Source organism: Schistocerca nitens, chromosome 3 (genome assembly GCF_023898315.1).
Source record: "Schistocerca nitens isolate TAMUIC-IGC-003100 chromosome 3, iqSchNite1.1, whole genome shotgun sequence".
NCBI classification, from domain to species: Eukaryota; Metazoa; Arthropoda; class Insecta; order Orthoptera; family Acrididae; genus Schistocerca; species Schistocerca nitens.
Window position 1 is genome coordinate 811,601,670 of NC_064616.1, and position 13,959 is coordinate 811,615,628.

The following is a 13,959-nucleotide window of genomic DNA, read 5'->3' on the forward strand; positions in this document are numbered from 1 at the left end:
GAAGCGCTCAGCACAAGTGGACAACTTTCAGCAATAGCGGTCCAGCACATGTGATGGAGCTATTCTGTGATGACCTGCTGCAGTTTCATCGCACGGCATATTTATTCATGAAATATTAATAATTGCCGGTCATCAATGTAACTCGGCGACATCCTTTTGGTCCAACGTGGAAAACTGTAAGTATTCATAGGAAGGCATTCCCGATGTCCTGGGAAAAGGAGAGACCAACTTGAAATTGATCATCAATGGAAACTAACTTTCATTACAATTAGGAAGCCGGGAACGTCTTCCTGAGTTTTCAGCTTGTTTTAAAACGCGAAAGTTTTAAATTGCACGGAAATTCTGTTTCGTTTTGATAAATAACGTAGCACAGTTCTCAAGTTACCAGTACAGTATGTGAGGAACAATGAAACGTTCTAGTATTTCCCTAACACCGTCGGAAACCCACGTGCAAGATTCTTCATCGTTTAAAAACAATTACAAGAAGAAATTTGTGCCGCCGGTAATTAATGTAGTAGCGGACTCGGTATACAGGTAAGTTAGAATATGGAAGGAAGCTATAAAAATGCTCAGTCTTAAAGCACAAGTAAATTCAGTATTTTCTGAAACAATCAGATAGACTCTATATAATTTTAACAATGGAACTCAGAAGAATAATGTGACCATTGTGGAGCCTGCAGTTAGACAGTTCTGTGAAAACCCTGTTAGGCCGTAAGTTTCACTAGAGATATGAGATCAAGAAATGACTTCATCTTGCTACATACGTATAGTACAGGTGAAATACTGAAATATCTGCGTAAGCTAGGCATAGCCCACTCACTGACAGTCAAGAACATGCATTACTTCCTCATCCCTCGATCTCTCTTTAGCAAGAGGGGCCACTTGAAATTTCACAGTTTTTTCTTCGCTCCAATAATTCATCACAACGGCCCAGTTTTATCCGCTCATCGTCAGATATAAGTTTCATTGCTTGTGACCATTTTATTGCCGTTGACTAATTCTGCTTATAATTTCATGATGGCTGTCTGCTCTTGTAAAGCCGATTTCATGATTCCAACATTTCATCCTCACAGGCAAAAATGAACTATCTTATTATAACAAATCTAACACAGTCGTACTTGTTACGAAATTAAGAGGATGTACCTCAAATGCTGCGATTTTGCAGAAGAAGTTCTCTCATTACACGCAGTTACCGCCTGAGATAGGGAGTGATAACGATCTGGGCTTTACGCCAGTTGAATTTCTGCGAAATTTGAAGAAAAATGTCAAATCGATTGTCCGCTATCTCTATATGGCCTCTGATACAAGAATTCAGCATGTAAATTCAGTGTCAAAAGAGGTTCTGAAGACATAATTTATTCTGCTGCATTTACAGAAGGTTACGTGCTTTATATTTTTTCTGTTTCATAAAGATGCTTTTTGACGCTTGACGAAGGGAGCGAGTTACTAATTACCAGTATTTATCGACGATATTTTCTACATTAGTTACCTGAGTACCATGTGATGTACGCAGTTTTGTCAGTAAACGACGCCGGTAAAGTATTTAGGTCCTTAGCAACTTACAGAATAAGATTAAGAGCTATGCAAAGTACTAAAATTAAATTCTAAATAATTTTTCCAACTCATAGTACGTTACACGGTAGTAGCCACAGAAAGAGGATGCATTTCATTTCCAGGTCCGAAAATTCACCCATACATTTATTTCACATTTCGCAGGTGTTAAGTCTAGAGACAGTTTTCCAGTAGGACTGGCTGGCCTTTTCACGTGAAAGTGGACGTTGTCGCACGTTGCGACCGGATTACGAACCGCCAATCTCCATTCACCCACACCAAAGTTCCCAGAAACGACGCATTTTCATCCCCTTTGGGTTCGATAAATTAGAGGTGAAGCGTATTTCTGTTTATTACGTAAAATTCGAACATCTCTCGGGTCCGTTATCTTAAGGGGACAGGCCGTAATTGGCATAACGCAATTTACATAATCAGATTCAAGCCAACTCGGGCATTGATCGCCGTGTTAGCGCTGCTCCATCTGCTTCTGTTTGGTGGGAGTGGGCCAGGCCCGGCTTTGATACAAGTTAAACACCGAATATGTGAACAACAGATTTAGCGGAACAGCCAGGGTCCCGCGCCCGCCAACTTCTATGCGCTGCAACACTTGGTGAGGCGCGTTTGTAATATGCACTGCTGTAATTGACCATTCGACTGCCTGTGCAGTCTTACGTTCTACGAAGATGCGGTGTAAGGACAAGCACATATACATACTTACATATCCTGAAAGTATTTACACGGCATTTTTGGTTGGGAATTTTACAGCCAAAGTGATACGAGCACGTGCAACATCGACATAATAATAACAAACAACTAAACACAGAACGTTCATTACGCTGTCAGGTTTCCACAATCAATAAAAGTAAATGCCACTTACCGTTCCTACGTTTGTCGTCGTTCCGCTTGATTGGAAGGCAAGCCATGGAATTCTTCTGAAACTCCTTTGGTAGCACCTAGATGGGAAGCTGGTGTGGAACTCCTCTGTCCTGTCGCTGTGAATAACAACTTGACACTTACAGACTTACTTAAAGATAATCTGTAGACGCCCCGTTGTACAGATTTTTATTTCCCTAGTTATGATCGGTGCTATTTTTAGCATGTGAAAGCTCCCTTGAATTCTTCGTGTATACGATTAAACATATATTTATGGCTATTACATCGGCCCGTCAGCGATATTATCCGACGGCCGGATAATTTTTGCAGTAACACTTGGCCAGCTAAATATTTTCCACCCAAATAGCGCCGAAGTGTTAGAGAAAAACTGAATTATGGTTATTTATTTTACTACGCACGCGGCTTGTGGACGCCGTCGCAGAGCTTGGCTGTCGCGTTTCACTGCCGCCTATCGGCGACGGCCGTCGAAATCAACAAGTGCTATAAGCGCTCGGTACGGTTTTTATAGCAGTTTGTATTCGCAACCAATTACTGACATCGGAGATATGACCACAACTTTGGGGACAGTGTTTTGTCAGAGATTTTGTAGGTTCGCCTGAAGTGACGGACATTTTAACACACAGCAAACAATGCTATAACAATTCTCTTCCGCACAGCTTTTTCTTTACAAATTCCTTCGTCATCTCGTATTTAGCTGTAAATACAAATATTTAGACAAATTCGTTCTTCTTCGACTAAAGAGATATAACTGTAATTTTTCGACGCTTGCGAGACAGTTGCGACCTCCGTTAAGGAAAGTTTCCAGAAATTTAAAGTATCACACTTCTGGAAACAATTGTGGAGCTGGATGAAATTACACGAAACTAACGTCGATATGATCGTTAGAAACAACGAAACATGAAAAATCCACACGTTTGAAAAACATGTAGGTAAAAAATAAAATTTGGCAGTATTTGATATTAACGAAAATGAACCTCTTCGGCAAAATTTGGAAGGACTTGCTCCTTAATAGCGACCGCCTCTCAGGGGTAGGAGCTATAAAGTGGTGTTTCAGGAAACTGAGGCGACAAAACGGAAGCGCTCACCAGAAGCTCTCTGGAGTAAAGCAAGCGGCTGCGTCGCGAGATTTCGATTTTATGCTCCTCGTATATTCAGGCGAGACCTTTTTACGTCTTTGTTGACACAGTGAGATCACGTAGGCTCTAAAAGAAGACAATAAGACGCGGTAGGAGGCGCGGTGTGTGCATTCGAATCTCCAGGACAGTATGCGACATAAAACTGTTTTATACCATTTATACTTCGTGCGGTAGATAAATTGCTTTGGAAATTGGTACATCACGAAACTTTAAAGCGTTCAGAAATATCGAGTCATTCAGAAGGGACCAATACGCGTTCGCACTCTGAAATTATGAGGAGTGTAGTACTAGATTTCATCAAAGACACGCAAGGACATTTCCTGATCGTGTACAGCAACTTTATGCCAGGTACGGAAAGCAGTATGTCCCAATTAGCTACGAGGTTAGACGGAATGATAAAAGAAAGTACGATGTTGTTCAGGGGAAAACGAAGATAAGAGGCTAAAATACGGTATGCTACATACTATGTACGACACCGATCTATAAAATATAGGGGCTATGCGAAATATTTCTATGCTACCTCGACTCCCAACTACTGTTTTATTAGAAAAAAGTGCCGACCATCAGCACGTTTCATCCATTGTGTGAGTCGAGACGCTAAGCAGCAGACACGTCGTCAGGTTCTATGGACAAAACATCTTCAGTGCTACGAATTATGCATCTCGAGTTTTGCCACTGGCGTTTCGATAGGGATGCCATGATCATTTTACCATCAAATTTGCTGCACTTACGAACATATTCGATGAAGCATTGTACAAGTTTCCATTTTTCGCCGTTCCACCTTCTTTTAAATTTTCTTAACTCGGTGTAACTATTGAAGCTATATACTGAACTTCACGCCAACCTACATTTACTATAACGAAATTCCATCATTTTCTCCTTTTGATGTATTTCAAAGCATTTATTGGAACAATAGTACTGTCGATATATGTATTTATAGATTTCCAATATTCGCCTATGCATTGCCATAGCGACACAATATTCCAATGTAAAGCAGATCGTATCTTAACAGTGTTTGAATCGCAGAAAAATATATGCGTCTTTTTTGGACTTAATTAAACGTATTATTTCATTTAGTTTCAATACTTGAATTATTTTTACGCGAACACTACCGTCTGAAAACAATTGCCAACAGCGTAGTCAAATACAGTAGAAACATAGTCATAATTGTGCTTTATTCTTTTAAAAAATTGCCAATAGTCTTCAGCAGTTCAACTTCCAGAGTCATCATAGTCTTCAGGCAAATTACGTCCATAACCGCCGAGTGCAATTGTTACGTTAAATTTTAGGTCTCATAACAATAGAGATTTAAATTAGTTCTTCCCACAGAAATTTGTAAACTAATTTCATCAAGACGTAAGCAGACTAATATAATTAACGGCACCTGACTGTCATTGCAATAAAAATAAGAAATCTTCATTACGATTCTAGTTTTAAATTTGTAGGCCGATTTTTCGCACACGAAACAGGAAGGCAGAAATCACTGGTAAACTATGAACCTCGTGTCAATCACTTTACGGTGGCATGTGAAATAGAGTTGTATGTATAAGTAAAAAGAAAAAACAAGAAATAATGAAATCACCTCTACACAAATAAAATAGTGAACTCCACCGGAAACCCTCAATTTAGCAACGGTAAATACCCTACTCTGACTTTGTCGTTCTTCTTCTGATTACAGACTACGTAAAAATTGGGTGCTTTTTCCCCCAAAATAATGTAAGTGGTCGTTTGCATAGTAACAGGGCTACTCCAGTAACGTTATCATGAGATCGGCAGGGGCCGCACCCATATTCTCTCACTCTAGGATCGCTATGTACGTTAATCTCGCGGGCAAACAGTCTGTTATCAGACAGCGCGAGGAGCTATAAACAGAAGTGTAGAGGGCCGCCACGTCGCGATAACCGCGGACAGACGGAAGTAAAGAGCGCACTTAGTATTTTGGCCTCGCGGAATTGATGACGGCCGTTAGAGCCACCCACAGACGTAATGACAGGGTCAGTCTGTAGAAGCAACGTGCGCGCCGGGGAAAGGGACAGGGATTAATAGACGTGCGAATGTGACGCTGTAGCAAGCTAGCTCCGTATCGCGTCTAGGCGAAATATTTCTCGTTCGGATAAAAAGCGAACTCCTTGTAGAGGAGTCGCGGAATGCAGGGAGGCTGGAGGGGCGGTTGCATTATTCACGCTACATGAAAGCCAGCTCCCTGACGGTTTGTCGCCACGATACACAGCCCCGAAAGCTGGCGCGCCGTTTTTGTTTGTCGGCCCCTTTGTTCACGGCACTCATTTAACAGCTTTTAGCTGGTCGGTTTGGGCATTTACGAATCGCTGACAACGAGCTTATTAGACGCCGAGAAATCTGGCGAGCGTTTCTACACGAGGGTGCAACGAATTAGCCGGTTTCATTATTACAGAAGGCGGGAAAACATAAATGACATTGCGTTTTCATTTAAGAGAGGACGCATTCGGTTGCGCATTCAGTCAGGATAAGGTAGAGGAGGGCAGCATATGCTGTGAGTACGAAGACTACATTGCGGACTGAATGTATCTGATGTGAGTTCGAATGCGGCCTCTAAAACCGTCGAATGGATGCCGCAAGTGTTTTCTTCTAGTCATGTGTTACACTTCTATAAATATAAAACTCGTATCCAAAACAGGATACGGGAAAGCATGGGACGACGGATGTTGCCGTGAGATAGTAAGTGTTTAACGTTCCGAGATCCTGACTTGGGCTAGTTTAAGAAAACACGCTGGTACTCATTCGAGGTGATGTGGAGGAACTTCGTGGAGTCTCTGTCACTACAGCCATACTGTCATCCGAGAACGCCCTCCGCACTAGTTAGAGTGGAGCCGAATGCGATCTTTTGGGCACTGCTTAGTTAACTAAATCGTCGGCTTAATCTGGCAACAGCTATTGCTTTTGATATTATGTCTAATCAGTGCATTTTGTACCTGGAAGGAAATTTTAAAATGGTTCAAATGGCTCTGAGCACTATGGGACCTAACTTCTGAGGTCATCAGTCCCCCTAGAACTTAGAACTACTTAAACCTAACTAACCTAAGGACATCACACACATTCATGCCCGAGGCAGGATCCGAACCTGCGACCGTAGCGGTCACGTGGTTCCAGACTGTAGCGCCTAGAACTGCTCGGCCACCCCGGCCGGCAAGGAAATTTTAATCGGTGGCTGGTAGCCGACTGGAGTGGCCGAGCGGTTCTAGGCGCTTCAGTCTGGAACCGCGCGTTCGCTACGGTCGCAGGTTCGAATTCTGCCTAGGGCATGTCTGCGTGTGATTTCCTTGGGTTAGTTAGGTTTAAGTAGTTCTAAGTTTTAGGGGACTGATGACCTCAAATGTTGAGTCCCATAGTGCTCAGAGCCATTTGAACCATTTTTGGAGCCTGGTATTTCCTAGCTCTTACCCTCAGAGGAATACTGGTGTTAGAACGTAGTGGTAAATTGTACATGGACTCTGTTTCTGTGTTTCTCATACATTCACTGTACGCTTTTAGTATAAATTGAAACGTGAGTTTGTGTATTTCATGCGCTGCGAATTGGATCGAGGTTATCGAGATCAAACGCAGTTCAAACATGAATAAATCAATTTTCTAAAGCGTCCAGCGTACATCGGTTCTCGGATCTCGGTTCTATTCTTCCATCATACGAACGACATATACCGAGCACTGAATTTCAGGAAAAGGTGGGCGTGGTGTTTCTCCGTTTTCGGTATTTCTGCAGGGACACGTTGACAAAATTAAATTGTTATAAAATTAAACTAAAAGGTCTTCATTACAATTTACTTAATTTAAAGGCACGTGACAGCTACTGTTTCACCCTAAAGTACAAAACAGATTATTCTCTTGTGATGGAAAAGATGAAATCGAGATATTAATGGAAAATTTACCAGTGTATTGTTTTCATGTCTTGCCACCTAATCTTCCCACCGCAAAGATTGTTAGACATAGAGATGGCGTAGTGCTTAAGGTACTACACTCGTACTCGGGAAGTTCATATCGCCGGCCGCGGTGGTCTCGCGGTTCTAGTCGCGCAGTCCGGAACCGTGCGACTGCTACGGTCGCAGGTTCGAATCCTACCTCGGGCATGGATGTGTGTGATGTCCTTAGGTTAGTTAGGTTTAAGTAGTTCTAAGTTCTAGGGGACTGATGACCACAGCAGTTGAGTCCCATAGTGCTCAGAGCCATTTGAACCAACCAAGTTCATATCTCCGTCCCTACCGTCCTGATTTAGATTATCTGTTTTTTTTTTCTGTAAATCGCTTACGAAAAACGTCGTGATGGTTCCATTTAAAAGGATGCGATAGATTTCCTTCCCAGATCTTGTTCGAGCCCAGCCTCAGCTCCGTCTATTGCCGTCAGCGTAGACCAGACATACGACCGTAACATTCGTTCTGTGAACGCTGTTAAAACTCTTTCTGCCACTCTTATGCCATAATACTAGAATTTTCTGTGAAGAATCGAACTGTTATTATGCTTCGTACAGGAAATGTGGAGAATGCCGAAAAGGATACAGATTTAGGGTTCGGTTTTGCCACTGATGTTGGAATATGTCCCTAAAACTGTGCTAAAAGATAACGGAAAACGGTGTACTAAGGACGCAAATCCGCATCCACTAGATACACGTTCTTCTAAAAGAAACGCTTTAACATAGCAATTTCCACTCAATAAATTATAGAGATTCACTGACTCTTTGTTCGGGTCCCTGTGTGAGTACTACTCGGAAGGGAATCAAAGGAGGAGGATGACGAAGACTAGCACCCTGAAAATGAAATCCTCGAATGTTAGAAGTTCGAATCTCGTCGTAAAACTGAGAAATGAAAAGGGAGAAAGGTATGCTTGAGGTTAGAGAAAGTTGAAAACTGTGATGTGCATTAGAAAGAAGAGATTTATTTCCAGTCAGAAGACTATATGGATAAGTCATCAAATGCTATAATATCTTTCTACATTGTTAGAACTAGGTGGGTGGCATCAGCGAATACTACGAGTAACGAAATAGCACAATCATTTCTGGGTGCTGAAACAAACCCAATGCTAATGACCGCTGAATGGGCTTACATCGCCAACAATAATTTACTAACAGCCAAACAGCGAGAATAAGTAAGACACACAGTAATTACGGAAAATATTAGCACCGGGACAGTCTGTATGGAGGACAAGAGCAGTCACGCATCGTGAGAAAGAGAAATTTTCTATGGAAGAAACGAGTGATCCCCTGACGCTGTCGAACTCCTGTAGTGCACTGCCAAACACGGGCTGAAACAACCACAGCTGACTCTTGCTGGTTACGTTTTCCTTCATAATGAGGGCGCTTCTCTTTTACGCGAGTGTGAACAACCAGAAAGTTGCATTATTTTCAAATTCTTTGTAATTTTAGGAGCAGGGGGGACGGGAAATTCATTGAAGACAAAGAAATCTAAGAGTAGACAGAACAGTTTTTGTATGTTTCAAGATTAGTTCACAGGACACTGACGCCAACGTACAAATATGTGGAGAAAGGCCTATAAAAGGTTTTCACGAAAGTTAACATACAACACGTGGGAATGAAAACTAGAAAGTTATGTGATAGGTCACATCTTAGGGGGGAGTCGGAGGAAAGCACATTCATAGACCTGTCCTGGCAGTGCGTGTCGGTTCTCGAATTTATCGCTTCCCGTTTGTCGTTGGTGCGACTGTTTGTCGCAGTGGAACTGACAGCGAGTGATCGCCGCCTGACCAGAAACGGTTTTTGCATCTCGCCACTACCGTCCGCTCTCTGACGTGGCGTCATTACAGTCACCTGAGAAAATTTACCTCCTTTAGTATTTAGATTACATGAAGACATAACATGTTTGAAATATCTGCTCCTTTGACGTCTGCACGTCGTGATATGAAGAACCAATCAAAATGCGCGTGTTAGCACCATTGGTTGTAGAGAATTTTTATGTAAATAGTAAGTTGGGGAAAAATTTTAGGCGACTGACCGCTATAGAAGCTGTACATTATTTTTATTACACGGTGTGATTCAAAATGCTTGTAGCTATTATAGCTCTTTTAGTTCAGAAGAGGCAGTTATAGCCACGTTTGATTAAGTAACAAACTGAAGTCTGCTGTATACCATACAAGAGCAAGTAGTCTAGGATTCAGGATAAACTTCCAGTGTTTGTGTTTGGTTTAAAGATGAACTGAAGCACAATTTATTTCTTCGTGAAACCAACAAAAATGATAAAACACGTCAGTCATTCCTTTTCTGTGAAAAATAATTTAGCTAAAAATAATGGCAGACTGACAGAACAAAACAAATGCGTGGTTCGAAGTAGAGGACTGTAAAAAAATGCTACAGAGTCTCCTCTGCTATAGTCTTCTCGTCTAGTAGATAAACAGCCAAAAACGTTATTGGTTAGTCATTAACACGAACAGTTGCGTACCATCCAGAAAACACACAGGTGGTTAGGAAATATTGCTGTCGGCCCATGGCCCCCAATTCTTCACACTGATCCTGACTGACCCTATCCGGGGAAAAATAAGAAGGAATTTAGGACCTATACCGAAACTTCTGCCCTATGATTTATGGAAGTAAATGAAAGGAAGACTCTGTAATTTTTTTGTTAATTTCGTATGATCGATTTTTATCCAGTGCACAAATAGAGGACCACTCCCAACATGTTATATGCCAGTGAACAAAATTTTCGAAATATAGTAAATTATGTCTGAATCGGACGATATTGCGAAGGCATACGTAAGTGGCATCTCTCTGATCGTCCAGTAACTTACTGAAATACAGCTAATATTTAAACTTGCAAATGGAACAATGCGAGTCGACACTACACGTCCTTTAGAGTGTTTCGAACGATGCTCTCCGATGGTTGTACAAACATGTGTAAGAACTATCGTTAAATATTTGTTTAAAAGTCTCACTTTACCCGTTCAATAAAAATTTGTAAACTACTCTTTAAGAACTTTGTCAATAAAGGTAGGCCGGCAACGATACGCACATTAAAAACTAGATTTATTACAACCTATAATTGATCAGTTATGGTGCAGTGGCCAGGTGACAGAAGCAATGTATCGTGATAGCGGTAAATACACGGGGGGCACGAAAATTCATTAAATTCTACACGCCTGTGTGAATTGTAATTAACGTAATCATGCCCCGATGTGAAGTTTTCCAGGCGGTTATACGCTATATCTTGATCCATCTTACAGAATTCGTCCTTCCAGTTTCATACAGAAATTTTTACTACATGGTTATCCTCATTCTGAGAATTTTTGTCTGTACAATTCTTTAGGGTTTCTGTGCTACACTTCATTGAGTGGAAGATGTGAATATTGTATATCTCTCTCTACACCCATTACTGAAGTTTGGTAATGTCGCAGGACACTCGAACAATAATCTATGTTGAGTGTTACAAAACCTCAGTAATCTCCTTGTAAGTGAACTGCAAAGATTCGATATCCCACCTGTATTTGGTATCCCTACAGCTGTATCCACGAGTGAAACTATGAAACTTTTTTTTTCCAGCGGCACACAATGTTACGTCCCTTAGTTTTGTTATGTGATAGTCTACGGTTATGACTTTTCACCGCCCAAGTAAGAGGTTGGATTTTTCACTGAGACTGAAGGAAGGCTTAGAATCTTTCTAGTTTTAACCAGCGCAGTACTAGCTGGCAAAGACTAAACTGATTGCAAATGATGTAGACACCAGCTTGTCGTTTTATGTAGTGTGTCGTAGTAAAAAAAAAAAAAAAAGTGCGGCTGGTAACTGTGTGTGGACTATCAGCGAAATTTGCACAACTGGAGAAGCTATTAGCGCGCACAGCTGACGCGCTGTACGCCGCCGGGAACACGCAAACATAAAACCCCCAGGAAGCCGACAGGCGTTAAAAATAAAAAAAAAAATTCCTCACTGTACTCTCAAATTTTAGCAAAACTCGTCTCATAGAATTTTTTTTTATTTAGTCTTTAACATAAGCTTATAAAAATTATTGTATCAAAGTAACGTGGGCACGACAATTTTCTTCCATGTTATTGAATAAACTCTAATAAGATTTACTGAATTGCTGAAGACCAAAGGCAATGATTTGAAAACAATAAAGCACAGCAAAATTCATATCTACAACTAATTGCTAATGATATAATATGATTTAAATGTGTTACGTATCTAATTAAAGTACTTGAAAAATGGAATAATTTTTAATTAGAATAACTCATGTTGATTACTGAAATGTAATAGATGCTATATTACAACTTATTGAACACAGCAGCAAACATTTTCTTAACCCCAGAAAAAATACAGGGTGCACTTGTTCAGAGGACCGAGGAAATGTATAGAATACTATTTATTTTAGCAGAGCCAGTGGTTACGAAGAAATCTTACAGCGGATGGACGACACGAAAACTGAGTCAGCAGTTTGTAACAAGTAACAGAAACAGAAATGATAATTTATTAGTCATGGGTCCCGTATTAAACTGAGAAACGGCGAACGAGAGCATTCCGTTTGTCCGCGGCGCGCCAACTGACGCGCACGTCAGCTGGCGCGTGTTTACAGATTGCTCACCGCGACGCCGTTACAAAAAATACTACCGATAGCACTCGATACTGTGGCGTTAATTGTCCGAAAGTACACGAGGTACTCAGAGTTCGTTTGTCTAAATTTGCCGCTGTGCCCAAAATTTGAACGAGTCGAAAATTTAGTAGTGTTAGAGGACGCCTCTATAAGCAGAGGAGGAGTGGCACATTAGTGCCGAGGAGTGGGCAGGCTACGGGGAGGGAAGGCGGACTCACCGAAAAGACGCGGCGCGGCCGCAACGAGAAGCGCGATGATGAGCGGCGACAGCGAGGCCAGAAGCGCGCGGGCCATGCTGAGGCGGGCTGCGACTGCTGCTGCTGCTGCTGCTCTGCGCTCCGACTCGGTGCTCGTTCGCGCACCGACTACCACGGCCGCCGCACGCCGCCGCAGCTCCTGCCGCGAACGCCGGCGCACCCCCGCCCCGCCCCCACCTCGGCCCTCCGGCGGGCTCTGCGCAGTCGCCACACCAGGTGACAGCTTCATCCCTGCCTTTCTGCCCGCGCAATTTCCTCGCTATTAGCCTCCTGCCGTCTCCGATCAGCCTCTGTTGCAGCCTCTCCATCAACCCCGTCTTTTACTACAATGCACTAGTTCGTCGTCGCTTATTTTTTCGACCCGAGCACACCTACCTCCCTCCGAACCCTCGCACTTGGGCTAAAATCTGAGTTACCTCGGCATTCGCTTTCTGCTGTTATTCTACAACTACAGAAGGCCAACAATGTACTAACAAAACACCACCCTAAACAAGGCGGGGCCATGTGAGGCCATAACTAAACATTACTCGTGGCTACCCTCTAGACGGCGTGTTTCACAATTCGTCTTACATACTTCTAGACGTTGTAAAGGGGACTTAGTAGATTAAGTTTTACATAGGAACCCATGTCAGGAAACGTCATCCAATGACGCTACAGAGAGTCAAAGCTATAGGCGCTGGCGCCTGTAAATGTACAGGGTGACAGTTACCAAACTATATGAAATAACTTCCGAACGCTTTGCATTAGGACGTTCAAACTGCGCGGTTAGCCCCGGGGGAGAGGGGCGTGATGGGAATTAATATGCGCATGCGTGGTTTGACTTAGCGACGAAGCCCACTTTCAAAAAAAATTTTCAAATGTGTGTGAAATCTTAACTACTGAGGTCATCAGTCCCTAAGCTTACACACTACTTAACCTAAATTATCCTAAGGACAAACACACACACCCATGCCCGAGGGAGGACTCGAACCTCTGCCGGGATCAGCCACACAGTCCATGAATGCAGCGCCTAAGACCGCTCGGCTAATCCCGCGCAGCAAGCCCACTTTCATTTGGATGGGTTCGTCAATAAGCAAAACTGCCGCATATGTCGTACTGAGAATCCGTATTTCACAATCGGAAAGTCTCTTCACCCTCTGCGAGTGACTGTGTGGTGTGCTATGTCCAGTCACGGAATAAATAGTGCGATATTCCTTGATGGCACGGTGACTACCGAACGTTACGTGAAGGTTTTGGAAGATGATTTCATCCCCATTTACCAAAGTGACCCTGATTTCCACAAGACGGAGCTCGACCCCATCGAAGCAGGAGAGTGTCTGATGTTCTGGAAGAGCACTTTGAAGACAGCATTCTGGCTCTGGGGTACACAGGGGCCACTGGCATGGGCCTAGATTGGCCGCCATGTTCTCTGGAACTGAACACATGCGACGCCTTATTGTAGGGCGGTGTTAAAGACAAGGTGTACAGCAATAACCCCAAAACCGTTGCTGAGCTGTAAACAGCCATTCAGGAGGTCATCGACAGCATCACTGTTCCGACATTGCCGGCCGCTGTGGCCGAGC

General features: G+C 42.7%; 1 protein-coding gene across 1 annotated transcript in view; it reads right to left on the minus strand.

Moving 5' to 3' along the window:
* Nucleotides 1–12,490, minus strand: part of LOC126249435 (uncharacterized) — a 334,540-nt gene extending 322,050 nt beyond the window's left edge. The window contains exon 1 of the mRNA XM_049951088.1: nt 12,359–12,490. Within this exon, the coding sequence (XP_049807045.1) occupies nt 12,359–12,434 (76 nt within the window). The 5' untranslated portion in view covers nt 12,435–12,490. The remainder of the gene's footprint in view (nt 1–12,358) is intronic.
* Nucleotides 12,491–13,959: the final 1,469 nt, after the last annotated feature.